Here is a 25,621-nt window from a genome sequence, read left to right as displayed (position 1 = left end):
ACATCGTCTGTTCATGCTGAGAGTGAGCTGCAGTGGTGCAGCTGCAGACATGTGTGTTAACCACATTGTCATGTGTTGCTTTCTTCAAAATGTAAAATGCAAAATGTATGCTTTGCATAGTTAAAATTTTCTTCACTTAGACATGTTGGCATGTCAGCTGTATCATTATGTTCAAGAGTATATGCTTTTGACCTATTTTCAACAAAAACTTACTTAACAGGAAGTCAGTTTCAATACATGGAAAGTTATGAATTATTTTTACACTCCTCTGAATCCTGTTGTATACCACTTCCTGTGCCCTAACCCACGGGTTGGAGCACATATGTGGGTAATTTAGCATTTTCTGCAGGTGCAAACATCAGCAGAGTACAAGACAGGGCACAAGATATTTGATTGCATGTTTAAAGGCAGAAGGAATCAGAAACACTGAGAACAATGATGATCCACGTCCACTTCACTTTGCTCTTTCTTTGGGTGACAAAAGGTAAAGTCAATATACTCGTCTGTAAAAATCATGCTCTGTATTTGATGTAATATAATGTTTGTTTTTGTAAAGTTAATTGAAATTTCTTCTCTCTGCAGATTTTGTGAGCTCTGTTAATATGAAGATGCCCATTGATTTCTTGACTGTAGCATTAGGGGACTCTCTTACATTAAACTGCACCTACAACTGCTCCTCTGGATTTGTTCGCGGCTGTTGGAGTAAAGTTTTAGACAACTCTGGCTGTCACAGGACACGGGTCAGCCTAGGCACAGTTTGTACAGTGTCTCTTCAACTATCAAATCTGTCCACTGAAGATATCAAGAACTATACCTGCTACTCTGAAGATACAGATGATATTCGTCTTCCACAAAAAACAGAGCGCATTGTTTTGCTGCGACTCCAAGGTAGACAAATATTTTTATATGAAAATCAATATATATCTTTTCTTTTCTGGCAATTCTTTAACAAAACAACAAATAAACAAATGTTACAAAACCAGAAGTGGATCTAATTTCAGTGTTTTGTTTGTTTGTTTTCAGGACAAACAAAAGCCCCAAACTTCACAGTTACCCCGAAGACTGAAACTAAAAATGGTGAGGATCGTATATGTTAAAAACAAATAAAGAAAATGTTCGACAGTTTTAACTATATACTATTTGTACGCATTACTTTTATATTTATATATACTATGTTCATTTCTCAGCATCTTTTCCTGCTAAGCCAAAGGATTCAAATGGAGGTGAGATACAAAGTTTATTGGTGCATTTAGAATGTAATAGCGTATATTTTTATGATTACGTACATCTTTCTGTGGAACTGAAAAGTAAATGTTGCCTTTACAATCCAAGTTAATAAGTTGTTTCCATGTTAACAGGAGAATTTATTGGAATTAAGGTTTTAGCAACAGTTACTGTTGCTGTGGCCACGGTGCTTGCAGCTTTAGCTATTTATCTGTGGCTGAGCCGAAGCAAACAGTGCTGGAATTGTAAAGGTGATCACACAATACTAAACTATGAACATACACTTACTGTACAAAGGAAATATTTCTGACTAATAATAATAATATCATACATTCCAGGGGAGCCTGTCGTGTCCAGATCAGGGTGAGTATAATTTAAGAATGGCTATTTGGAAAATCTTTGTTTTAAAAATATGGCATTTTGGTAAAAGCTTCATTAGTTCATTTCTTTGTGAATTACTATTTCAGCTCACCACTGCCTCCTCACTCTGTCGTCTCACCAGTAAAGGGTAAACAGATAAAATTGTCAAAAATAAAGTGCTCCAAATTCAACCTGCCATTTAAACCTGTTATATTCCCCATGCAGGGCCGCTAGTGACACAAAGTGAAAGAGTGACTTTGAGGATTCCTACTCCAGGTAAGATGATCTCTGGTAGATAACTGTCTACTATACAAAGACTTACTGATATATTGAGCCATTTCTTTGACACAGATAATGAGAGTGACACAGAGGTTCCATATGCTGACATAATGATTACTGTACGAGGCGTTAGTACACCAGAGCTCACTCAGGTCTGCTACTTGACTCCTGGAGATCAAAAAGAGGTGAGAGACAGTTTATATGTTTGTAAGCTTATTCTTCTTTCTTCTGTGTGCAACTCTTTGCAACACCCAATCACATATATGAATCTAAAGCTGATAAATCCATCTATGTTACAGCGATCACTTATAGTTCACTGCTGTTGTTATACAAGGAGGCATAATAAATTCCCAGAATATGAATGCGCAGTCGCCTGGCTATGCATTATAGACAGCTCACGGCTTCAAAAACTACTGTATGTGTGGACTCACTTTCTATCACAGTTTCATAACTTCATCTTTAGCAAAGTTTATCTTACTTGTTTTTGTGCATTGCATGAGCATGAATAAGCACATAGTCAGCTGCCAGTTTATTAGGTCACATCTTTCAGTATAACACGATGCAATTCAACAGTATCATCCTCCAAAATAACTTGATTCAACACCTCTTTAAAACAGTTTAAAAAAGACTGATTATAACCCTGATGAAACCAGAGGGGTTATTGCAGGGGTGTTGCATTAATTTGTGTTATCTTAGATATAAATATATACCTAATAAAACTGGCATTTAAATGGATATATTGTTTAAATTTTAACACCATTCTCAATGTACACATCTGCAAATTGCAAGTAAAATTTGTTTTGGATTAAAACAATGGTTATCACCATATGTGATCACTTATGCACCCGCAGTATCTATTTAAGGAGTGTAAGAAAGAAGATATAACTTTGACCCATTTCACAGGATTGATTAGTTCTGTGAGTAAGTAAAACTAGATGAAATAGTTATTTTCAAAGTTTAGATAATTCTTAAAAATACAAACTTTAGAAAAAAATTTTCCAGACTTGAAAAACAGCTATATTATATACAGAGCAATTACTATGCTAAAAAGCCTGCCTGCCTTAGAAAAGTAAGCCATCATAACAACCAGAACAATGAAGAAGAAAACTCTGAATATGTCAGAAAAGGAAGGCTGGTTGTTTGCTTTTTCTAACCCTTAAAAATAGGTTTAGAAAAAGTATAATACAGACAGAAATCTGTACAGAAAAACATCAGCAATATTCATTAAAATCACTTGTTTTTCTGTTTTGTTATTTATGCAGTTTATCAGTTCTTCTGTTCTTTTATTTTCACGCATTACGCATGCTATGAAATATAAATAAAATATACCATCAATCATGTGGTCAGTTTATTCAGAAATAGAAAAGGGGTCATTCAAAAAAAAAAAGGTTGGCTATTCATAGATTTTTTTATTTTTTTATTTTTTTATTTCCCTCTCTCTCTCCCTCTCTCTCTCTCTCTCTCTCTCTATGGTTCTACCTCCAGCGGTGGGGAGATGAATCAAGGTCTCACCTGCAGGCCTCACGTTCAGCTGACAGACTGCATGTGCTCCAGGCCAGAGAGGTCAGCCGCAAGATGAGCACCAACTCCGAGTACGCAGTCATCACGTATGCCTGACTTTGAGGTCGTCCCTGCTGGGAGAGAAGAGGAGAAGAGAGATAATAATACAGCTATTTTATATGTACTTGATATTGCGATTGATATGTGTGTGTTTGTGGTGTTTGTAATGATTTGTTACTAATAAAGACGGTTTGTTTTTTTCTTGTGAGTTTCATGATGCTTGAGCCTTGTCACTGCCCATAGTCACAACCGTTGCCTAGCAACGCTCATCAACATCAACACACACGGTAGCTCTTGACGTCCAAAACTAAAAAAAACAACACTTGCAAGTACTTCCAGGTAACAACAGGTGTAACTATTAACTTATGTTTTGTGATATTTTTCTTAATCTTTATCGATATATACTGGCGCGGTTTAAGTCTAAAAGCAGCTAACTACAAACGTCGACGTTAGATCAAGTGTATAAAGTTACCCTCTCTGTCCTTCTGTGCACTACACGTCAGAGAAACTACAGACCTAAAAATGTCAGTACCTTTCTCCAACACTCACCTGCGGGTCCCGAGAGGTTTTGGTACCATCCTGGAGGGACTGGCCCGAGAAGTCCTACGAGACCAGCCTGAAGATATTCCTAAATATGCTGCAAATTACTTTGAGGTTCTTCTTAAACAAAGAGAAGGTGACTGCGACTTTATATGTGGTTAAAAGGAGACAAATGGGCGTCAAATGACTGTTTGTTTCTTGTCTTTGTCTGGCTTGTAGATAGTGGCATGGACCCTGCTGAGTGGGCTGCTCAACTGGAAGATAGATTTTATAACAACCATGCATTCAAGGCTAGAGGGGTATGAATATATACTGCAGTATATACTCTTCCTCTGTTATTGATGTGTGTCTGTTTATTTGCCATTACAGCTTTGTTTTTCTTTACCCCTCCGACAGAGCACTCCTAAAAACGTGCCTGCAACAGAGGAGACCACGTCCAAGTGAGTCTCAACTCATGTTCTGTGTCAGCAGCAGCCAGGAAGATCTACGAGAAAGGGAGAGAATCGACGTGAGGGAAAGAGTAGTGACAAAAGACAAGAATAAAATGTCATATTTTTCATGTTTATGACTCAAAAGTTTCCACCTGGAGTCATCTGTAGACGTGGTTGTTGTTTTCCCTGATTGGGAAGGAGATAAAGTGCCTAATTTTGAGTACATGACTGTAATTATCATAGCTCAATTACTCCACAGCTACACCTGAAATGAGGTTTTGACAGACGTGCATTATACCAACCGCACTGAAGGTTGTTTTTTTTTAACTGTATTTATGTAGCACCAAAGCAGAGTTTGCAAAGTATCTTGACAGACAAGCACAAATAGGACAGGAGTCTAAAAAGGGAATAAATGCCATAAAAACAATGGCATGAACGGATTAATGAATAATATAAGGTAAAATAAAAAGAACAAAGAAAAATAAATAGACAAAATAAAATAAAATGGATCACATATATCACATAAAAGCAAATCTATAAAAATAAGTTTGAAGAAGTGATTTAATAATCGTATACATTTGTTAAAATAATGTGCACATTTCTTTATGCAGGTATAAATATGAATAGAATAGCCCTATATCATGCTTCAACTATTCAGGTTTTTTTTTTACACTGTAGAAAAGAAGCCTGTAACTTGTAACAGAGTGCACCTCAGTGTTGAAAGCTTTTTTAGGTTTGCAGTGCCAAGTGTGAGAGGAAAGGACGAGACTGAAAGACAGGGCTGCAGGAAGACAGTCACAGGTCCCAGATGAGTGTCACAGAGACATTATGACATTGTTTTGTTTTTGTCACTTAAATTTTCTCCTTGTCATGTTGAAAGTTTCTCACCTCACGTCTTTCATTTTGATGTATGTTTTAGAGAAGAATCACATGAGTCCCATACTGAAGATGAAACCAGTCACTCAGAAGAAGCCTCAAAGCTTTCCACCACACAACCTAATGTCTCTGAAGAAGATGATTTAACTCAAAGCACGGGGGGAGGAGAAGAAGAAAAGCACGATATTACAGAGAAGCACAGTATTTTAACAGAGAAGGAACCTTCTGAAGAGGAGTCAGTCAGCAAGCTCCAAGATACAGATGTGCAGCCAGATGAACTGAGCGGGACAGACGAGGAGGAAGATGAAACAATAACTACATTTGATCAAGTTGACAGGGCAGCTAATGAAAAAGATATCAGCTCTGTTCCAGACCAAGATATACCTCAGTCTGAGTTAGAGGCCTCTGACTTGTTATCATTCAGAGGCATTTCAAATGTAGATGTGTGTGCTCAGGAGTTGGCAGAAGATGAGGAAGGTGATAACCAAGAGACTGCAGGTGTAGATAAGGAGATTGTAGACTCGGAAGAGGAGGAAAAAAATGAAGATGAAGAACCAGTGGAGGTCTTACCATACTCTGGGCTGGCTGATGTGGATGTATGTGCTACAGAGCTTGCAGGAGCAGGGAGGAAAGTAGAAGAAGACACTGCTGAAGATGATACACATATCGCTGAAGAGGAAATCTCAGAACCAAAGGAAACTGTTATACAGTCATCATTGTTTCAATCTGAACCCCCTGAAGGCAATCAACAAGTAACAGAAGATCAGGCAGAAACAACAAAGGAGGAGGAAGGAACAGAGACTTCGACTGGGAGAATACATGAAAGTTTAACTCAAGTGGAGGGTGGTTTAGACAGTAGTGTTATACCAAAGGAGGATTCATTGGTTGAGATTAGCTTTGAAGATGTTCCAGAGGCCGAGCAGATCAGTGAGAAACAGCCAGAGGAGGAGGACTCAGTGGAGGTCTTCCAGACGGACATATTAGAAATGCAACAGGAAGAAGAATCCAAGGAAGTTGGATTGGAAACAGACCAAAATATATCAGATACACAAGACCACGAAGAACCCGAAATGGTGAGCGATGAGAAGGAAATGAACTCTAAAGGTGAGGAAATGGAAAGTCAGCATGAGGGATCTGATATAATAAAAGAGAAGGTGGACGCAAATGACTCTAATGAAAATGATGGTGAGGATGATGAGAAGGGAGAAGGTGTTAAAACCATCGCCTCGTCACATCAGCCCACCAGCGAGGCAGACGAAGAGAACCCAGAGGATGAAACGGATAATAAAAATGAAGATAACGAGAAGAAGAGCGAAGGCGAAATTCACCAGATTAAGTCAGAGGACGCTGACTTGAATGAAGATGGGACAACAGACACAATAGGAGGCGATACAGAGGACATACATACAGAAGGTTACAGTGAGGTGGAGGATCAAGAAATTAATGATGGTGGTGCTGAAAATCACTCATCCCAAGTAACCCAGTCAAATACATCAACTGCTGCTCTGGAGGCAGAGAGTGAAACTTTAGAGGCTCAGCGTCTACCAGAGGAGAACGAGGAGAGTCAGACAACACTTGCAGAGTCACAGCCAGAGGATACAGAGGTAGAAAAAGAGGTCACATCAGAGGAGACAATATTAGGAGCGGGGGGACTTGTGCAAGAAGAAAAGATTGATTCTGAAAAAGATGCAGTGGGTGAAGAGGGCAGAATCAGCCCCTCTCAAACTGCAGATCGGGCAGCTGCTGACCACCTGGAGGAGGAAAGGCCACTTGAATCTGAAAAGGACTCCACAGAGCCTGAAGGCGACAGTGGTGACAAGGTAAAGTTTGATGTTTCTTAATACAGAAGTGACTCATCATATTTCACACATTTTCATGCACCTTGACATATCAATGAACATATTTTGTGATGAGGAACTAGCCCTGATAGTATATCATGTTTCCCAAAACTTATATGATGATTTGAATATAATATAGGCTGTTGCACCTCAAAACAACTTTCATCAGCAGGCTGAGACAATATGTTCAGTTTCAGACAGAGGTGTCTTTAGTAAGGCTACAGTCTGCTCTGCTCCCATTCCTGTCTCAGGTAGCCTATATAAATAAACCCTTCAAGGACAAGTCTGATCAACAGTGGCCCTCAATTTTTTATTTTTTCCCCTGGACTCTCTAGGGGTGGGTGATTGAAAATATCTCCAAAATAGTTCATTTTCTGGATGACGTGTGGCGGTTGCTCTGATAAACTTTGAATGTCATCGGCAGGGGCGGAAAAACATCAAAATCCTCCTCACTGAATTCAGAGTTTAGCTGACCTTAATCTGCGTCTTTGTTCATACGGGTCCAAGATGCTGTTTGAGGACTTTGCCTTACAAAACTGCAATACCGTGGCTTTGTTAGTGCCAGATCGACTCTCCTCATGGGAGCCACTACAGCCTCCACAGATTGAAACTTCATTCTGTAATCTGTCATCATAAAAGACAGACTGAACAATTTGTCTTGTGAATTAGGCCTCTAACATTTTTACTGCTGTCTCAGTGAGCCCTGTCTGATTTGTCTGGACCAACAGGGCTCCAAACACATCGGGAGGGAGTGTAGGAAGGGTTACTAAGAATGTTACCATGGTAACCCCTCACCATCCTGCTCTCTCTTAGTGTCGTCATGGAATTAATAGGAGATGGTGATGCTGATAGTTGCTATGCACCATCTGTATTAGTGATCTACCTTTAATAGCAGTTTCTAACTGACTGATTAAACAGTAAAACAGCACTTTCTGTATTTTTTTTTTTACATGCATTGCTGTTTCCTATACTCTTGCTTAGTGGCAGAATTTATTTCAGCTGGAACAAAGCTACCACAAAACTGTACAATATATAGGCCATCTATTCTAACAGTGACCTAGCTGCAGCATCTCAGATGCCTTGTCTGGTTTTTCTGTTTGAATTTTCCAGCCTTGAACTGAGTTTTTTAAGTGCCCGCAATCATGTTCCTATACTCTAATCATGTGGAGAACACATGCTGCGTTAGATGCACTAATGACTGGGCTAATGTGAGCAGAGTTACTATACCATGATTGATTACAGTAGATTTAATTACATTGTCATTCCATCAAATTAACAAAGTGAAATCAGGCGTGAGGCTAACTTAACATATTGTTTGATAGCTGGCTAGCAAACCAGCAGGAGAGCGTTAATGTCAGAGATATATAACTCAGATAAATGGATGTTTTCTGCTTCTCTCCCTCTCCGTCTTGTCTCTGAGGCTGGTAGAGGAGTGTGGGCGGCCATACCAGCTGGGATCAGAGGGATGGAGAGAGCTGTTAGCTCACTCTGCCTCTAATAAATTTATAACACCTCCTAGTGTAAAACAACCCAAGATGCTTACACTGTTTTATTTCCACGCTATTAGTAGAATTTGAAAGTCAGCAATAATTGTTTTATGGCCATCTGGCTTTAACATAGTGATTCTATGTTGGTCATCTGTTATTTGGGGAATTTTATTATTTTTTAAATATTCATTAGTAACACCGCAACTTGTGATTTTTTATTTTGCTCAGAGCATGTGGTAGACACTTTCCCTTATTTATATCCAGACTGTATAGTTTTCACACTCACTTGTGCCAAAACTGTCAAACTTTAAATCACTGACAGAGTCTACAGACTGTCTCAGTTACTTTTTCTCTCGAATGTTTCGCTCCGTTAAAGGTCTGTAACAGTAATGTGAACACAGTAGGTCAGCAGCCTTAATGAGACTAAAAAGATGGAACACATGCTGTCATGTTTGTAGGAGGTCTCTCTTTCCCTCCCTCCCTCCCTCCTCCCTTATTTCTCTCTTCCTCTCTCTCTGACTCTATGTCTCTCTCTCACTCTGTGCGTGAGCGGGTGTTACTGAACATACAGTGATTGTTAGTAAGCGCCAGTGAGGCATCTGTATTATACCGGAGACTCATTTAAAGAGAGCTTTGCTGGGTCCACGTAGAAATCAAGGCATACAAGTCATACCAGGTCAGCTCACCTGAAGACTGAACTCATCTCTGAGTGAGACATGGACTGCCACAATGTAAGTAGACGCTTCAGATTAACTTTTTTTTAATGCATTTATTATTTAAATTTTTAACCACTAATCAGTTTGACAGGTAGATGCACATACACTTAATTGGGTATTGCAGTTTGTTACTAATGATGTTTGGTTGTCCTCAAACTGCAAACTTCCATGTGTGTGTGTGTTTGTTTTTCTCATTTCACTAGAGTAAAATGTATTATGGTAATCATTTTAATAATTATGCCTTACTAATGGTTGATTTTTCACAGAAAATTAAATACACTCAGTTAGCTCCTAGGGTTATGTATCTTAATTAATTCTACACAAGCTATTTCCATTATAAATGGATAATATCACACGAGATTTGCATCAGAATATTTGAAATCAATTTGTGTCAGATTAAGTCTAAGAATCCTGAGGCAATAAAAACAATAAGACCCCTGAGAAGGCGTGAAGCCAGCAAAATTCAGTGCATCAGTCAGTCATCTCTGCTGCTGCAAAAGAGCTGGATTCTGGCTGCTCAGTGAGCAGTCAGACAGAGAGGCTAATGAATGCTGGCTGAACAGGTGGGTGGTCACACTCCTACACTGGAGGGGTTTCACTGGAGACATGATGCACTGCTTCACCAAGGTAGTGGGATGACAGTGGGCTCATTCTGTGGGCTGCCTTTGTATGAAATGTCAATCTGTTATCCATAAGCAAAGCACGGGGTGTAGCCGATATGTATTCTCCACAGAATTTGAATTGGTGTTTACATAACTCGTCGACAGCCATGGTGCCATTCCACTGACACTTTATGACAAGCCAGAATTTCTCTTCCGCCCACCCCATTTTTCCTGTGGGACACTGGATGCTGTACTTTCTGTCACTGAATGAGCTGCTGATGTGGGCTTACAGCAGCATTTTGCTGGGTCATCTTTTTTTGGCCCAGGTTTAACTGTAAGAAGTTATTTTAATCCAAAAAAGAATTGTTAAACCCCTCACTTTTTGCCACTATACCTCCAGTTTATATGAGAATAAGAAAAGACAGTTCTAAATCAATCAAAAAATGTACACCTTTTTACACCAAACATGTTTCTCACCAGCTTTATTTTGTGTAATGATCACTGATCTTAAAATCATTGATTGTTGCTCAGTGTCTGCTAAATATGGTTCTTTTAAAAACATTTTCCAGCAGACAATGATAATTCATCGCAAAATAGGCTGACTCAGACATGTTTTTCTAGCAGTGTATTATTCACTATATGACAAGAGGAGAAGGGGAGCGAAAAATGGAGGCAATGTGTGTTACTGACCTCCTAAGAGTCCTCTTGAAATCATGTAATAAGGGTGAGCCCTTCTGCAATGAGCACACATCCTTCACTGTCTAAAAGACAACAAAATATGTTGTTGAAGGCAAAAAACAACAACAACAACAAAAAAAACATCCTGGTATGATCATGCAATATGTTTCCCGTCTGTGATAAACTTCTACTTTTCGATGCTCTCAGCAGGAGGACTGCAGCCGGCCCCAGGAGGAGGAGGACATCATGGACATCCCACTGGATGACCCGGAGGCCAACAGGGCTGCTGCCAAGATCCAGGCTGGCTTCCGTGGCCACATGACCCGTAAGAAGATGAAGCCGGAGGACAAAGCAGAAGGGGAGGAGGTGAGCAGCACTGGGGATGTGCTCAACGGCAGCCAGGGGGACACAGGTCAGTGGTGTAGAACCATGGGATAAGACTAGGTCACATAATGCCGTTAAATTGGGCATTATGGCTAGTGACTATAAGGATGATAACAGAGGCTCCCATCAGAAGCTGTAACTACAGTAGGTAACAAGAGGTAAGTGAGTGATGGAGAGCACACGCTGCTTATTTGAGAGCTTTGTGAGTTAAAGCATCTAACACTACAATAAAGTAAATGTTACGCATAATGAAATTAAATAAGTTAGCTAAGTTAGTTTTAAGGATGTTCTGCATGCTGTTGGTTGAGCACTAGCCTTTGATTTTAGTGGTGTCCCATTTTAAGATGTCAGAGAGAACATTTTGTGACTACGACCTTTTTTTCGCAGAGCCAAACACTTAAGTATAATGTAGAAACACAAACTGATTTACCGTTTTGCACACTAGGAAAAGAAACCATTTAAAAGATATACATAATTAAATACATCTATTAGAGCCCCTTATGGGTTCTCCCAAGTGTGATTAATGCAATACATAACTGAGTGACTCATTTAATTACCCCATACAGTCTCCAGCAACAGATGATTGAATCTTTTAATTATTTTTCCAGTTAAAGGTTTTATAAATGAATCCACTTGCAGATGTGGTGTTAAGTTCAGTTTACCTGGAAAATGTCAAGTTCAATTTTCACAGAAAGATTCTCACAATTCTTATTTTACACAGCTTTGGGCAAGGAAATAGTTTTTCTCAGTTTGAGAGAGTTAAAAGAATTTGATTTTATGCTTATGAAAACCAAAATCAAATCTCTGAAAATGAGACTGCAATACAATTTTTTGCATAAATGTACAAAAGAGAACTCCACATATTCACATCAGATAGCCACACTGGTTAAGTTCTTTTGAGAGAAGAAAAGATAATGCTATAGATTCCCAGCCCTCAAAATCTTTACCTTTTTCCGTTAGGCAAAGCAATTTTCTTTGCGGATGGGGCTGACACAAGGGATCTTCGTCAATGAGTCTACCTAACCCAGTTGCTGGCTGCCTTGCATCCTTATGTATGAGATGTATTTATAGCTCCAGGTGCATTGGGTACAGTATATGCTTCAAAGGGCCAAGCAGAATTAATGGACCTGTCGGACTGGAACAGAGCATTACAAGCACCTCCCATTGGGGGAGACCCCCTTTTCACATATGAATTGGGTTTTTGAGCTCATCAGTTACGTCAGCTGATGAGCTGTTCTTTAAATGTGCTTTTGAAGTTCTTTAAGTGTGTTTTCATAATAGACCTTACATTTTGCGGCTGTGCGTTGGAGCCTTTCACCTTGACGACGAGAGAACATACAGAAACTGTTCTTTCCAGGCTCCGCAGTGCTTAACCCCGCCTTGCCTATTTCTGTTTTTAGAGACAGGAGGATCGGGGGCAGTAGAGAGAGACGACACATCTGTGCCAGAGCAGTGACGCCCCTGTCCTGACCTGGATGAAGAAAAAGAGGGGAAGCAAGGTAGCGAGAGATGGCTGGCATAGGCCGGCTGGGCTGGCTTTCAGGCACACCTTTTTACCCCCAGGAGTCATTTTCTTTTTCAACACAAATTAGCGTTAGAAAATGAACCGACAGTTTTTGAGGGTGTGTTGTGTGAATTTTGTGAACTTTAACACTCCTTCTCTGCTTCTCCAGCAGTACGGATGTCTTTGACCCAGAATTTGCAACTTACTGCATGTACTTGTGAAACTTCTGGTAGTGTGCTAGTTTTTAGATGATGATCTGTGAATGTGAAAATGAATGTCCTCTAAATGCTAAACAGGGCTTATTTTGGATGGATCACTTCATACCATCTGTGTATAAACCTTGTATGCATCAGCGTTAGACTTTGCGTAATTAGTGGCTTAAATTATCTGTTATTTTGCATTGTTTTCTGGTGTGCTTGTATCTTGCCTATTATTTATCCATTTGACTTGCTCACAAAAATGATTAAAACATCAAAAGCATCAAAAGAGAAGTAGCTATGTATGTTCTATTTATTCTAAGTTACTTAATTCAGATTGCAATTGCCTTGATTATCTTTTTGACGACATGATAAGTTCTCACATTTTCAAGCATTTTCTATAAATCTGATCTTCCAGAACAGTCCGCATGCAGTATTTACACTTTTTTTTCTCCAGATGCATTTGGTAAAGCTTTACCTTACAATACCTTGGTTCAATATGCTCTGTTGTTGTGTTGGTGGGTTCGAATTGTTTGACTTGTTAAATCAGATGTGTGAAATTACATTGTCAGACTTTGCAGAGCCTTCATGCTTTAAAACTAATTGCATAGTACATTGCTGAACTTTGCTGTAGAGTCATGGCATTACACTAATAAATCCACCTTAAATATTCAGTCTGTATCACACTTCATTAATTCAGGTTTGAGTATCTGTTCGTTTCGAGCAGTACCTTTTACTGTCACCTCTATCTCTCTTCTTCAACTGAGGGGTAAAGTTACAATTTTTAGTACAACATTACTGCAGCCAAAGCTGCTCGTTTTTCTTTTGTCACTGCAACATAAGCAGGACTGCTAATTGGAGAGAACAGTTCTGATGAAGCTGCAACAATGTTTTGTCTGCCGTGCGTCTCTCTCTTTTGCAAGAATCTCATGAATAATTCAGCGCATAAAATTGCCTTTCTCGTATTTACAACTAGCAGCTACACTACACAAATTAAGAGGTTATAGCGCTAATAATAGGTATTAGATGGGGTCATTTATATAATTACATTGTATGCAGTTTCAGAGTGTGGATGCTTTGAATTATAAAACATTATCCTATCTATCAACAGATGCATTGTCATAAACACCTACACCAATGAGTGATATGCATACCTGTCGGGTGTTTCACAACACACAGCCTACCTTTATTGCAATAAGGCTGTTTAAATCACAAAAGAACAACGCAATTTTATGCTTTATTTGCCTAGGCAGTCTTGTTCGCTTTATGAGAAACAGGCTCGAGCATCTTCAGTCTCCCAGTGCTCCCACTCAGCCCACCTACACACATCTGAGCCATACAGCACTCTGCAAAAACTCAAACTGCACATGCATTCACACACAGGAAAACACACAACCCATACTTCAGTGTGCAGATCCCACACAAGTCACTCATTCTCACTGTCGTGCACACACACATACACATGGGTTGTTGGTTGTGTCACCAGCTGTAGAGATAGGACAGCCAACATGAGCCTTGCTCTCAGCGGTTTTACAAAGCCAGAGTGCAAAGCACTTCCTTCTCGGGCTGACATTCCTCCTCCACCACGCTCATAAATATCCTCTATGGGTTTTATATGGACCTATTCTCTTTTTTTTTTTCTCCTACTCAGTCCCAGAGGTGCCATGGACATGTTATCCTGTCTCTTCAATGACTGTGGGTGAACAATCAATAATCCGCACACCTCCAAACATAGCACAACACCCACTTGGTGCTGTAGATTGAATTCTACGAGTGAGGGAAAAGACATGTATTCAAACAAACAAATGAAATCATCCTCATGAGGGTCATGTGAGTGAGTATGTAGCCTTAAATGTATCATGGTGAAGCAGAGAATATTACTTCTGCCCCGTTTACAACTTGCTAAGCTGTAAATCGACTATTTTAGGAGTAGATCATATGAAAGATCTGCTCGGGTGGTTTGTTCTCTTTCCCAGACAGCTTGTCAGTGAGAGGAAAAAAAATATCCTGTGGTCTCCTGGGTGATAATTAGAGATGAAAAAGGCAGGACAAACAGCAGGGGGCGCAATTATCTTCTTTCCAGTAGTTATGCCACTGGCTTCGCCATCTTAGGAGAAGCGGCATCTTTAATACCTAAGTAGGTTACACAACTTAGCAGTAATGAGAGGGTATAAATGAGAGGAATTTGTTGCCACAGCTGCATAAAAAGCACCTGACAGATCATTAGTCACACTGTGAAGTAAATGAAATCCAAAGGATGTGACTGTAAAGACACAATTTATCACATCTGTGTGTCTGATTCACACAGGATGACATCAGGCGTGTTGTGGACTAAACGTGACGATGGTTTCTGTCATCCGAAATGGGGTGAGACACACAGAGACCCCGTCTGTGCTCCCTCTTTCTTCCTCTATTGACTGGAAAGAGTCCCCCTTGAATTAGAGTGCATTAGAAGATGAGAGGAAGAGGGAGGTGCTGCTTTTGGCGAGGGCAGAGGTGGAGGGGAGAGGTTCGGCTTTGATGGCCCACTACACAGGAGTCTAAGGCCTGGGAGAGTTGTGGTGAACAGCAGCTGTTCCCACATTCCTGTAGCTTTTTCTATTAACCGTGCATCCTCCTCTGCATAAAACATCCCTTTGTTGTAATACAAAAATGCTCTTTAAAAAAGAAAAGCGCAAAACAAAAGACTGCTTTCTGACAGTGGGAGAGACGACGTAATGCAACTGACTCATCAGTGTATACAAGCTAATGCCTTAATCTCTCAAAGACAGTGAAAATGACTGATGTGGCATCATGTCTGATATTTAAAAAAGTGAGAGTCCAGCTTACAGGAAATTAGAGCGCCATGATAGAAGAAAGATCTAATAGATTAAAGTATAAGATTAAAATCTTATACTTGCTTTGACTTTCTGAACTTTCAAACAAACTATTTCCTTTTTTTGACCGATGGGTTGCTCTCCTTTTTTGTATGTTTGGCATACATATTTAAACAGTAACAGAGCAAAAGTTCAATGTCAGTGCACTGCTGTTTTCCTCCTCCTGAATGCTCCATCAGTGCCTTAATGTAGCTTCTACACCACCTAGAGGACAAAGTAGATACAAAAACTTGTTTTGTTTTTTTATCTGCTTCTATTATTTGTTTCTCATATTATTATAAAGCTCACGGACGGGTACAGTGTCATGGATCATGCACCTGACAGGTGCTGTAGCATCTAGCTGCAAAAAGCCTTCGAGTCTGTTTGTGTGTGGATCAACGGCAGGGTTGGTTGCCAAGTGACAAATTGTGAGTGTTTTTTGTGAGGCTCCAGTCCAGAGAGGAGTTTGCACAATGTGACAAAAGTGGGCCAAAGAGGGGGGAAGTGAGTTGTTTTTCAAACTCAGACATTTCAGAGCTTTAAGAGGGCTTCTCTCAGAGACGCTGCTTTGGCCAAAGTATAGTAGTCTTTCCCAGCAGGAATCCTTGCAAAGTTTTCTGAACTCAGTATTGAATTGAACTCTTTAATGGTTTACTTAGAGTGTAAAAAAAAGATACCACACGTTCTTTACGGGACGCTTTGAAATATAACAGATATTCTGAGATAAATAACCGCCCCCAGAAAAAGCAAACACTATTTTCTTTGAGTTCTGTTCTGAAAAAGCAATGTGGAGAGGAAGAGAGGAGATCATCTACACTATGTCTCTGTCTTACACAAACACACACACACACACTCACATACACACACAGTTGGCTGTTGTTGGCTGTGACTGGGGTTCTGTGAGGAGAGTGGGGCTCAGTGTGACCAGGCAGAGGCCAGTGTTGCAGGCAGGCAGGCAGTGGAGAGAGTGTTGAGCCGCAGAGACGTGCCCAGGGTGGATAAATCATGCTCACTGAGTGGGAGAAAGACACTGCCCAGGACACAAGATGAAGGTAAAGAGGAAGACCTCCTCTACAGACGACAGTTTTTCTGACATTCCTCCACTACTGACGCTCGTTGGCCTCCTCCTTCTTCTCTTCACAGGTAAGTCAAAATATTTGTCAGGACTATCCAGAGATTTTAGGATAAAGAATCACCCTGAGTCTGTCTTTTAGAAGACGACCAAACAAGTGGATTTCTTTTTTCCAGTTGTGATTTTTGACAAATTTATTTACAAGCAAAGTGAAACCTGACTTCATCAATAATCATCTTTTTTCTTAGTTTGCAGTCTTTTCCTTACTTTCTTACGTTCGCATTAGTTCTGTATTGGAATATCAAAACTAAGATTTGTATTCTTTTTTAAATAAAGTTAATCCAGATTAAGATAGTCATAGATGTATTTTCTTGTCCTTGTCCTGGTAGCACAATGAATTCGTTCATGGGTGCCGCTCTATATTGGGCCCCTATCATCAGCTCAAAGGAGCCTGGAGTGTCCATTGTGTGTGAAGGGGATGTGTAGGTTAAGTGTGATGATATGAAGTTTTGTAGAGAGTTGCTGAACAGTGCAAGGTCTTCTTTTTTTGAGTTTGGGAAGTTTAAGATGAGTTCAGTCGAGGGGTAAAGTGATGTCAAAAGTTTAGTTGGTTCCAAAAGATTGAATTTGACTTTAACAACCGTACCATGGACCCGGTTTACCCGACCAGGCCAGTTTTGGTTGAATCACTGGATCCTGTGTCAATCTCCAGCTTCACCAGTGACAAAGAGTTTTTCTCTCTCTCCCTCTCTGACTCTCTCACTCTTTTCGAGGGAGGAAACTAGTTCCAACAATCATGCCCTTTGTCTTATTGCCTTGGCAACCCCTGTCAGGCGGACCAAATGGTTACCACGGCAATGAGGCGATGCCCTACTAACTGCCTAACTGCAAAGAATAGTGAACAGTGCCGACTCTCTCTCCTCCCTCTCCCTCTCTTCTAGGTTGATCTTTCCATCACTGAGGCCTAACAGTAGGATACCCCTCATCGGCATCAAGCCAATGTTTAGACCTCCATCTGTCCGGCTACAGCTGAGTTATAGGAACCTCCACTGTGAACATAATAGCTTTGCTGTGTTTGGTTTCCAAGACGGGGCTTTTTTATAAAAGATGAAATGTGGCTCACATTGTAATACCTTATCCCTGTATCCCTGCAGGGGGTGGAGAATAATTGGGGGACACAAATCAAAATTAGTGCATTGCTTGTTCACCATGAGGGGTCGTGAGGAATTCCTGGGGGGAGTGTCTGAGAAACAGATTAGTGATTAAGATGTGATCATGGGCCAGCAACATGTGTGCAAGTTTGCATCAGTAAGCTGACTAATGGCTAAGGCAACAATGTATTGAACATAAAGAATGAAGACCCTTTGTGACAGCATCACGGTATAAAAAATAACTTTAACCACTCTTCTTCTAAAATAAAATAAATGTTCTTTTGCTTACATCCAAAATGAGTGCATTTTTGCAGTTAGGGATATGGAAATATAATGTATACCTCTATAATAAAATAATATATCAATCTGACATCAAAAGTGATAGTTGTACTGGAAAATTAGTGTAGGCTTAATGCAAAACTTTTTAGATTTCAATTTTCCAATACAGGTCGTATGCAATTACTGATTCAATAGTTACATACTTGGAATGGATCTTGGGGTGCAGAGTCTTTTTTTTTCCATGATTGATGTTTTAGGCCCAGATTAACACAAAAATTAAATGTACTTATGATGTCATGGATGCATCAACATGTAAGATTTATTTTATTATTTCAATGGTTTGAGTATTTAAAACATAATGAAGGGAAGTTCAAACTTTAGCAGTGTAACATATGTTTGGGCTTATGGGGTTAGACTTAGATTTAACATTTAGATTTAACATTTAGGTGTATCATTTAATATTTGGATTTAACTATTTAAAATATCTCTAGGTTGACAAATATTGTTGTAAATGTGCAAAAAAAGCGACTCTCAAAAATTCAAAAATTCAAAAATTCAAATATTTTAATACATAATACAACAGTGGTGGAAATTATTAAGTCTTTCAAATAGAAATATTAAAGTAAAATTAAAGCACCTTAAAATTGTACAAACACTGTACTTGCATAAATGTATTTTACACCCATATTTCCGTTGTATTTATGTCATCGATCATTTGTTCTTGTTGTAATAGTAGTAATTAGTGAGTTTTGTCCTCTGTTGTTCAGTTCGTAGTTGGTTCCTCTGATCTGTGCCTACTGGCAGAGCATCAAAGACTACAAAGTGATTGTCTTTTGTGTCCTGAAGAAAGCTGTGCTATCCTTGTATCCCTTTATATCTGCTCCTCAGTTAAAGACCTTACTGCTGTCTCTTTGCCTTTCCTCTAGGTGAGGTGTCAGGGGTGAATGTAACCAGCCAAGCCCAGGTGGTGAGGGGCACGGTGGGCAAAGAGGCCCTCTTGTCAGTCAGCTACTCCAGCAGCAGCACTGACAAGCCTGTGATTAAGTGGCAGATAAAGAGAGACAAAGAGAAACCCATCACAGTTGTGCAGTCCATCGGAACAGACATCATAGGAAACCTGAGGCCAGAGTACCGCAACCGTATCCTGGTGTTTGAGAATGGGTCTCTGCTGCTTCACAACTTGCAGCTGTCAGATGAAGGGGCGTATGAAGTGGAGATCTCTATCACTGATGACACCTTCACTGGAGAGCGCTACATTGAACTCACTGTGGATGGTATGCGGAATTAATATTTTCAAAACATCTGAGCAAGAGGAGTTATGAGCTAAAAAGAAAGTTGAAAATACACGATCTTGACCTAGAGAGTGTAATTGTAATGCTGGAGTTTAGTTTCATGATACAGAGTGATTCACAGTGAGTGATGAGTGAGTGTTGTTTTTGAGACACTAACTGGGATTACACTTATCATTTGTTGTTCTTATATAACAAGAGGCCAACCACCCTCTCATGTCCTTATCCTGTCATCCTCCTCAGTTCCTGTGTCCAAACCATACATCCAGATGATGGCCTCATCTGTCCTGGAGTACAGCGAGCACTTTAACCTCCACTGTTCCCACGATAATGGAACAAAGCCAATCTACGGTTGGCTGAAGGGAGGCAAAGTGCTGACCAATGAGTCACGTCTGCTGCTTTCACATGACCAAAAGGTGCTGACCATCTCACGTGTCCTGATGTCAGATGATGACGTATACGCCTGTACGGTGGAGAATCCCATCAGCAGCATGAAGAGCATACCTGTCAAGCTCACTGTCTACAGTAGGTGGCATGTTACACCGGTAGGATCTCAAGTTATACAAGTTTATATTAAGGATGAAGATATGATGGTATAGTAATGATAGATGGGTTTCTAGTAAATGTAACAATACCACAGTATAATAATACCTGACTACGAGTAAAGCTGCTTTGAACATCACAGTAAAAGTACATGTTTTATCAGCAAAATGTTCTTAATGTATTGATTGTGAAAGTATTTATGCAATAACGTGTAAGCAGCGTTTTGATGTTGTAGCTAATTTAAGTGAATTTAATGTACTGTACTGAACTATTTGCCATATCATAGGGAGGTTTAATCTATAAAAAATGAGAATGATGACATATTTGGTATTAATATCTGGTGAAGTAGAAGTATAAAGTAGCATAAAAATAGAATCAATCAAGTATAAGTACCTCAAAACTGTAATATTCCAGCACTGTTTTCTATGTCTAACAAATGTCAACCACTATGGAAATGTATAAATGTAAATATCCTAAGTATCCAATTATGAAAACACACACACACACACACACACACACACACACACACACACACATTTCAGCTCATTGTTCAACAGCCATTCATTTTCAGTAGCTAGCAGAAGCAATTATCATCTCATGCTGACCCATACACAAGCATGCCTGCCTCTCTAACAATGTTGTTTACAACAAGTGCAAATCCAGGCTGAGTGCAGCAGAGTTGGCCCAGAGCAACTGTTACTGGGCGCCAGTATAGAGCCACATGTCAGGCTATGTGTGTGTGTGTGTGTGTGTGTGTGCGTGTGAGAGAGAGAGAAAAGAGGAGAGAGAGAGAGCGAGAGGAGAGAGAGAGAGAGAGAGAGAGAGAGGGAGAGGCAGTCTAATCCAATGAAAGGACAGTTATTTATGAGGACCGAGCAGAAAAAAGACGGCAGGTGGGGAGTACGCTTTGCTTCAGTGGACCTCAGTAATCCTGACTTCATTATTGCTGTACTGTGATGTGCTGCATGAAGAGACAGCTAAAACTGCTCTCTATTCCCTCTGCATGCATAGCAGCACAGCACAAAGTCTCAAAGTGACTACCCTAATGTGCTACTCCACTGGACCTTATTCATGCCAGCACACTCTAAAGACTTGGCAAGCAAAGCACAAAAAAAAGAAGAGGAAATCAAATCTTCTGCATGCTATCTACGCTGACCATGTTTCACTATATGCTTACAGTGTGAAAGTAAAGAATGTTCTAAATTAAGATCCATTTCCTTGAAGACACAACTTTGTCAAATACTGCAAACTTTATTTATAAAGCATGGTGAAGCTTTGAAGTTACATGTGTGTCGGGCATTCAGTGCGAGGGAAACTGCACCGCCCTGCTTTTACTGACACAAATCTTTCTTTCTTTCCTTCTTTGTGTTCTCATCTTCCTCTCTGGTTTAGGACGGAGCTCGCTATACATCATCCTGTCCACCGGTGGCATATTCCTCCTAATCACCCTGGTGACAGTGTGTGCCTGTTGGAAACCATCCAAGTGAGAGCTACTCTTTCTTCTCGTTCCTCTTTTCCCTCTTCTCTCTCTCTCTCTCTCTCTCTCTCTCCCCCCTCTCTTTCTTCCTCTCTCTCTCATTGGCTTTGATATTGCACTTGAGGATGTGACTAGAATCTTAAGTAGCTCAACATAGTCACCATACTCTGAACATTTGTTGAAAACATGATGAACACCGTGACCTGTAGCTTTAATAAAATATAATTTAGCACATTTTTTATTCCTGCTGTAGAAAGAAGCATCGACCTGTCCCCCAAAGAGCTCCAGTCTATGTCGAGCAGAGTGAAAACGGCCATGATGGTGAGAAACCACTCCTCTTAACCTTCTTTGATTGTGTTCAATCGATCAAGAATAATTTTACATATTACAATATTCTTAAAAAACATATATCTTTTGCAGTTGATGTTGTCCCCAAACCATCTACACTCGGTCGAAGGAGTCCCATGCCTCTTTACGTTCTCAATGAAGATGTAAGTAACTTTAGCACAAGTTTCCCCCAATTGACAGCTTTACAATCAAACAAAGCGACAGCAATAATAGTGCCTCTGTAATGCTCCAGAGCTGTTCTTTAAGCTAAATTAAGCACAATGTACAGCTGAGACTGATGAGAATGTCATTGGTTCAATCTAAATTCTGACCTGATAATGGTGCTTCATTGAAAATTAAACAATCATTGAAGTTGTGGCGATTCGTCCTGAGGTGAACATGAATGTCTGTACCAAATTTCATGGCATTCCACTCAATGATTGTTGAGATATTTTGCTAAGAAACACAAATGTGAACCTCATGTTGGCACAAGTGGAAAAAAGACTCATCCTCTGGGCACCATGAATATCTGGACACGCTTTTAGACTAAAGCCAAAAATGTCAACCTGCTGGTACTGTAAGAGGTCGGGCAGTCACCAAAGTCATTTGGATTTATCCTCTGGAACTACACAATTTAATGAAACTCCATTCATTAGTTGTTGGGATATTACACAGATCCAACGTGGGGGAACAACCTACAACCTACATTTACTGTCTCCATGTTGCTATAAACAGCACAGCTCATGATGATCATGTATCTCCATCTTGTTTCAGGAGACTCTGGAGCATTTTGAAGAATGTTCTGGCAAAGCTGTCAGCCAATCAGAAATTAGTATCCCTGCAACCTATGCTCCAGTCCTTCCCCCCACCTCCAACAGAACCGAGCGGCCCATCTGGTCTGCCCCACGCCGATACCCTCGCAGCCCCTCTCCACTGGCACAGCCTCTCCCACATCCCCTTCCAGGTCCTCCCCTACGCCCCGTCCGCTCACCTGCTCACTCCCCTGGTTCATCTCCACGCAGTTTCAGCCCGATTAGAAAAGTCCGTCCTCCAGTAGGCATCCCAACAAGCCACCTACCTGTAGAGCCAGAGGGTCCAGACCCTTGTGATCAGACTCACTGTCCATCACAGCAGTGACAGATGCTTGGATGTATGTGTTCATTCTGTGATATGTAAAATACGTGTATAGTTTGTTGGTCTTTTGTCGCATCCTGTCATGAATATTTGATGAGTTCACTTTCAGCTAACTCTTTATATTCCATTATTTATCATCTATTTCTCTGGCTATGCACTGTTCTTCTGTAGTCTTTTGATGATATCCTGTCCACCAGCATGTAGTATGTCATGTATATGATGCTGAGACAGTAAAGACCTTCCAGCTCTGGTATATATTTTGCTTCTTGATAAATTCTGAATTTTACTTGGAACTTTTGATAAGTACCTGTACATATGTAAGTTAATAGTTTTGGTTCAGGTTTTTTCCTTTTTAATTAAACCACAACATGTATTCTTATTCAACATTAGGTCCTCTTATAATCTAAGGTAATAAAAACTGTTTAAAGTTGTTTGTAGTTTGTCATCAATTTTTTAACATTCTCCACCACCAACATTAATGCCTATTACTCTTTTTGTTTCTTTGTGTAGTTATTTGTAGCAGTGTTTTACACACCATACAACAAAAGTAATACCACAATGTAGAAATGCTTTACCTTAGTCTTTGTGAGAGTAATTCCTTTTTAGTCCATTAGGTGTCGCCCAAACATTCCCTTTAAACACTTTGTGAACACACTTGAAGTCAAGTCAAGTCAAGTTTATTGTCAACGCTGCCATATGTACAGGACATACAGAGAATTGAAATAACGTTTCCCTCATATCCCTGGTGCAAACAGCAATGAACATGAAATATATAATATATACAAGTATAAAGAGATCTAAAAAAATGAATAAATAACAGAATCTGAGTCAGAAAAAGCTTTATTGGCAAGTATGATTTTACACATACAGGGAATCTGTTCTGGTGTCGTTGGTGCATGACAAACATTCTCTAAATATCAACAATTAAAAATATAGCAATATAAATATATGTACACAGTATGTTTTAAAAGTAAAAAGAGCAGTACAGCTGTGCAGCGATAGTAAGTACCAGTCAAATGTTCACTAATGTGCAAATGTTCACAGTAGTGGGGTATTTTAAATAGGCTAGTATAAGTATATTACAAAACAAGGAAGTCCAAGCTGAGTGTTAGTGTAACACATAGAGTTGTGGATGCAATGTGGCACTTACCAAAGAGACACATTTACTTTGAAATATATTTGATCTTCATCACCTTTTTTTCTTTAATCCATAGTGTAAAAGTTGATATTTTATGACATTTGTTGTGTTTTATGCTTTGAACATTTTGCCACTGTTTTTCACTTTTGTTTGCCTAAAGATGGCACCCGTGAGCAACTGGTTGACTAATGGCAAAGTGCCTCTTAATCTTCAATTACTTGACATTTGAAGGTCAGTGAGGATCAAGCTCAAAAAAGGATAAATCAATATAAATAAATAAAAATTGTGAGCTAATTAACTTTGAGAGGAGGTTTTAATGGCTTCACTGATGTTTGGTCAAACTGGTCATATTTATAGTTGGTCTTAGATTTAATCAGGTAGCCTCCAGTTGATTTTCCACAAGTATACTTTTCTTGATTATGGACAAACTGTTCCTGGAAATGGGTTTACAGTACATGGCAATTGTTCTTTATATAGAGTAATAACTTAATATGGGGGTTATTTTATCCTACATAAAGAACATGTTTTGGGGAGGATCCCACTGCAGAAAAATCACAAGCAGCAACTGTTGCACACACACAAACACATGTGGCCTGGTCCATCACTATTATCAGGATAATGTATTCCCTTCCGATGTCCAGCTGGACATCTTTTGTCATGAAAATCTGCATATTTTTATTTATTTATTTTTGCTTTTATCCTGAAATGTATCTTCTGTTAGGCTACGGAAGGTGTGATGAGTCTTGTGGTTACATAAGCAAATCAGATCCGCCCGTTTTGATCTGGGCTTTGCGGTCTTTGTTCCGTTTGAAACACAATTTATTCCTTGGCACACAGATTCATGAATACACATACTGCATCATAGGCACACACAAGCACTGACAAGCAAAGCACACAAAACATGTGCATAATTACTAGTGGCTTACAGTAAGTAGAAAATTAAATGTCCTCAGATAATAAAAGTGGGTCGTTCTTATTGAGCTTGGAAATTGCTTCTAATCTATTTCGATGTCATATTTTTATTAGTTATACAATCTGTCCTCTCATGTTCCTCCTCGCAGTAATTAGACTCCAGGGAGCAGGATCACATGTGTGTGCATATAGTACATGTGTATGTGTCTGTGTGGGTAGTAGGTGTCCTATGAGTTGAACAGAGATGATGTATGACGCTCTCCATCCCTAATTAATTACCTCCTCCTCCTGCCTGGTCGAGTATTCTCACTAATGTCCTTGTCACACCAGCCTGTTGATATTCCCAATGGAGGAGTGTGATTTTATTGTTGGAAAGCTCTACCTTTTGTGTCTAGGTCAGAACCTGCAGTAGTTCATAACAGGTAGCTCTCAAGTAGAGTCATCGCTTTGGGCTTTATATAAGTCAGTGGACAAAGATAATAGAATCCTACCAGACTTTATATTTACTTAATATTATATATTATGTACTTAATCCAACATTGAATATGCGGCGCATTTTCTGCCTACGTGTCTGTTGTGCGTTGGTAAAAAGTAAATTTTTTCAGTCAATTTAGATCAAAACGTTACATTAAACGAGTAACAAATATATAAAATGCAACACATTGTTAAATATTAAAACATTGGTTGCCAACATATATTATATGTTATCTAAACTCTGAACTTTTCATGCAGTCTTTGAGTTGTTAGCAGTTCCACCAAAGAGACATT

At 39.6% G+C, this 25,621-nt stretch overlaps 3 protein-coding genes across 4 annotated transcripts; all 3 read left to right on the top strand.

Moving 5' to 3' along the window:
• The first annotated feature begins 351 nt into the window (after positions 1 to 351).
• On the top strand, positions 352 to 3,621 carry LOC104918024 (uncharacterized). Of its 2 annotated transcripts, XM_010729637.3 has the most exons (10): positions 352 to 484; positions 583 to 888; positions 1,024 to 1,077; positions 1,188 to 1,223; positions 1,359 to 1,475; positions 1,563 to 1,587; positions 1,692 to 1,732; positions 1,810 to 1,860; positions 1,936 to 2,048; positions 3,349 to 3,621. In XM_010729637.3, the coding sequence occupies exons 1-10, from the start codon at positions 436 to 438 to the stop codon at positions 3,478 to 3,480; spliced, it is 924 nt and encodes a 307-aa protein (XP_010727939.3). In that variant the 5' UTR covers positions 352 to 435; the 3' UTR covers positions 3,481 to 3,621. The 2 variants fall into 2 exon arrangements, with proteins under 2 accessions (XP_010727939.3, XP_019112968.2); XM_019257423.2 differs by lacking the exon at positions 1,359 to 1,475.
• Positions 3,622 to 3,662: 41 nt separating this feature from the next.
• On the top strand, positions 3,663 to 13,350 carry nrgnb (neurogranin (protein kinase C substrate, RC3) b). The gene is made up of 7 exons (XM_010729640.3): positions 3,663 to 3,762; positions 3,927 to 4,099; positions 4,183 to 4,262; positions 4,360 to 4,403; positions 5,314 to 7,090; positions 10,799 to 11,003; positions 12,376 to 13,350. The coding sequence occupies exons 2-7, from the start codon at positions 3,946 to 3,948 to the stop codon at positions 12,429 to 12,431; spliced, it is 2,316 nt and encodes a 771-aa protein (XP_010727942.3). The 5' UTR covers positions 3,663 to 3,762; positions 3,927 to 3,945; the 3' UTR covers positions 12,432 to 13,350.
• Positions 13,351 to 16,286: 2,936 nt separating this feature from the next.
• On the top strand, positions 16,287 to 23,234 carry hepacama (hepatic and glial cell adhesion molecule a). The gene is made up of 7 exons (XM_010729641.3): positions 16,287 to 16,674; positions 18,960 to 19,307; positions 19,566 to 19,847; positions 21,258 to 21,348; positions 21,596 to 21,663; positions 21,763 to 21,833; positions 22,444 to 23,234. Exons 1-7 carry the CDS (start codon positions 16,578 to 16,580, stop codon positions 22,804 to 22,806), a joined length of 1,320 nt encoding a protein of 439 aa, XP_010727943.3. The 5' UTR covers positions 16,287 to 16,577; the 3' UTR covers positions 22,807 to 23,234.
• Positions 23,235 to 25,621: the final 2,387 nt, after the last annotated feature.

The sequence above is a fragment of the Larimichthys crocea genome, chromosome VII, assembly GCF_000972845.2.
Source record: "Larimichthys crocea isolate SSNF chromosome VII, L_crocea_2.0, whole genome shotgun sequence".
Lineage (NCBI taxonomy): Eukaryota > Metazoa > Chordata > Actinopteri > Sciaenidae > Larimichthys > Larimichthys crocea.
This window is presented reverse-complemented; position numbering and strand designations above follow the sequence as displayed.

Coding starts and splice junctions, on each gene's coding strand:
- LOC104918024 (XM_010729637.3), top strand. CDS start 436: ATGATGATCCACGTCCACTTCACTTTGCTCTTTCTTTGGGTGACAAAA. Junction 1,224..1,358: donor GCCAAAGGATTCAAATGGAG/GTGAGATACAAA, acceptor CCATGTTAACAG/GAGAATTTATTGGAATTAAG. Junction 1,861..1,935: donor TTTGAGGATTCCTACTCCAG/GTAAGATGATCT, acceptor TCTTTGACACAG/ATAATGAGAGTGACACAGAG.
- hepacama (XM_010729641.3), top strand. CDS start 16,578: ATGAAGGTAAAGAGGAAGACCTCCTCTACAGACGACAGTTTTTCTGAC. Junction 16,675..18,959: donor CCTCCTTCTTCTCTTCACAG/GTAAGTCAAAAT, acceptor CCTTTCCTCTAG/GTGAGGTGTCAGGGGTGAAT. Junction 21,834..22,443: donor TTTACGTTCTCAATGAAGAT/GTAAGTAACTTT, acceptor ATCTTGTTTCAG/GAGACTCTGGAGCATTTTGA.
- nrgnb (XM_010729640.3), top strand. CDS start 3,946: ATGTCAGTACCTTTCTCCAACACTCACCTGCGGGTCCCGAGAGGTTTT. Junction 4,100..4,182: donor TCTTCTTAAACAAAGAGAAG/GTGACTGCGACT, acceptor TCTGGCTTGTAG/ATAGTGGCATGGACCCTGCT. Junction 11,004..12,375: donor CGGCAGCCAGGGGGACACAG/GTCAGTGGTGTA, acceptor TTCTGTTTTTAG/AGACAGGAGGATCGGGGGCA.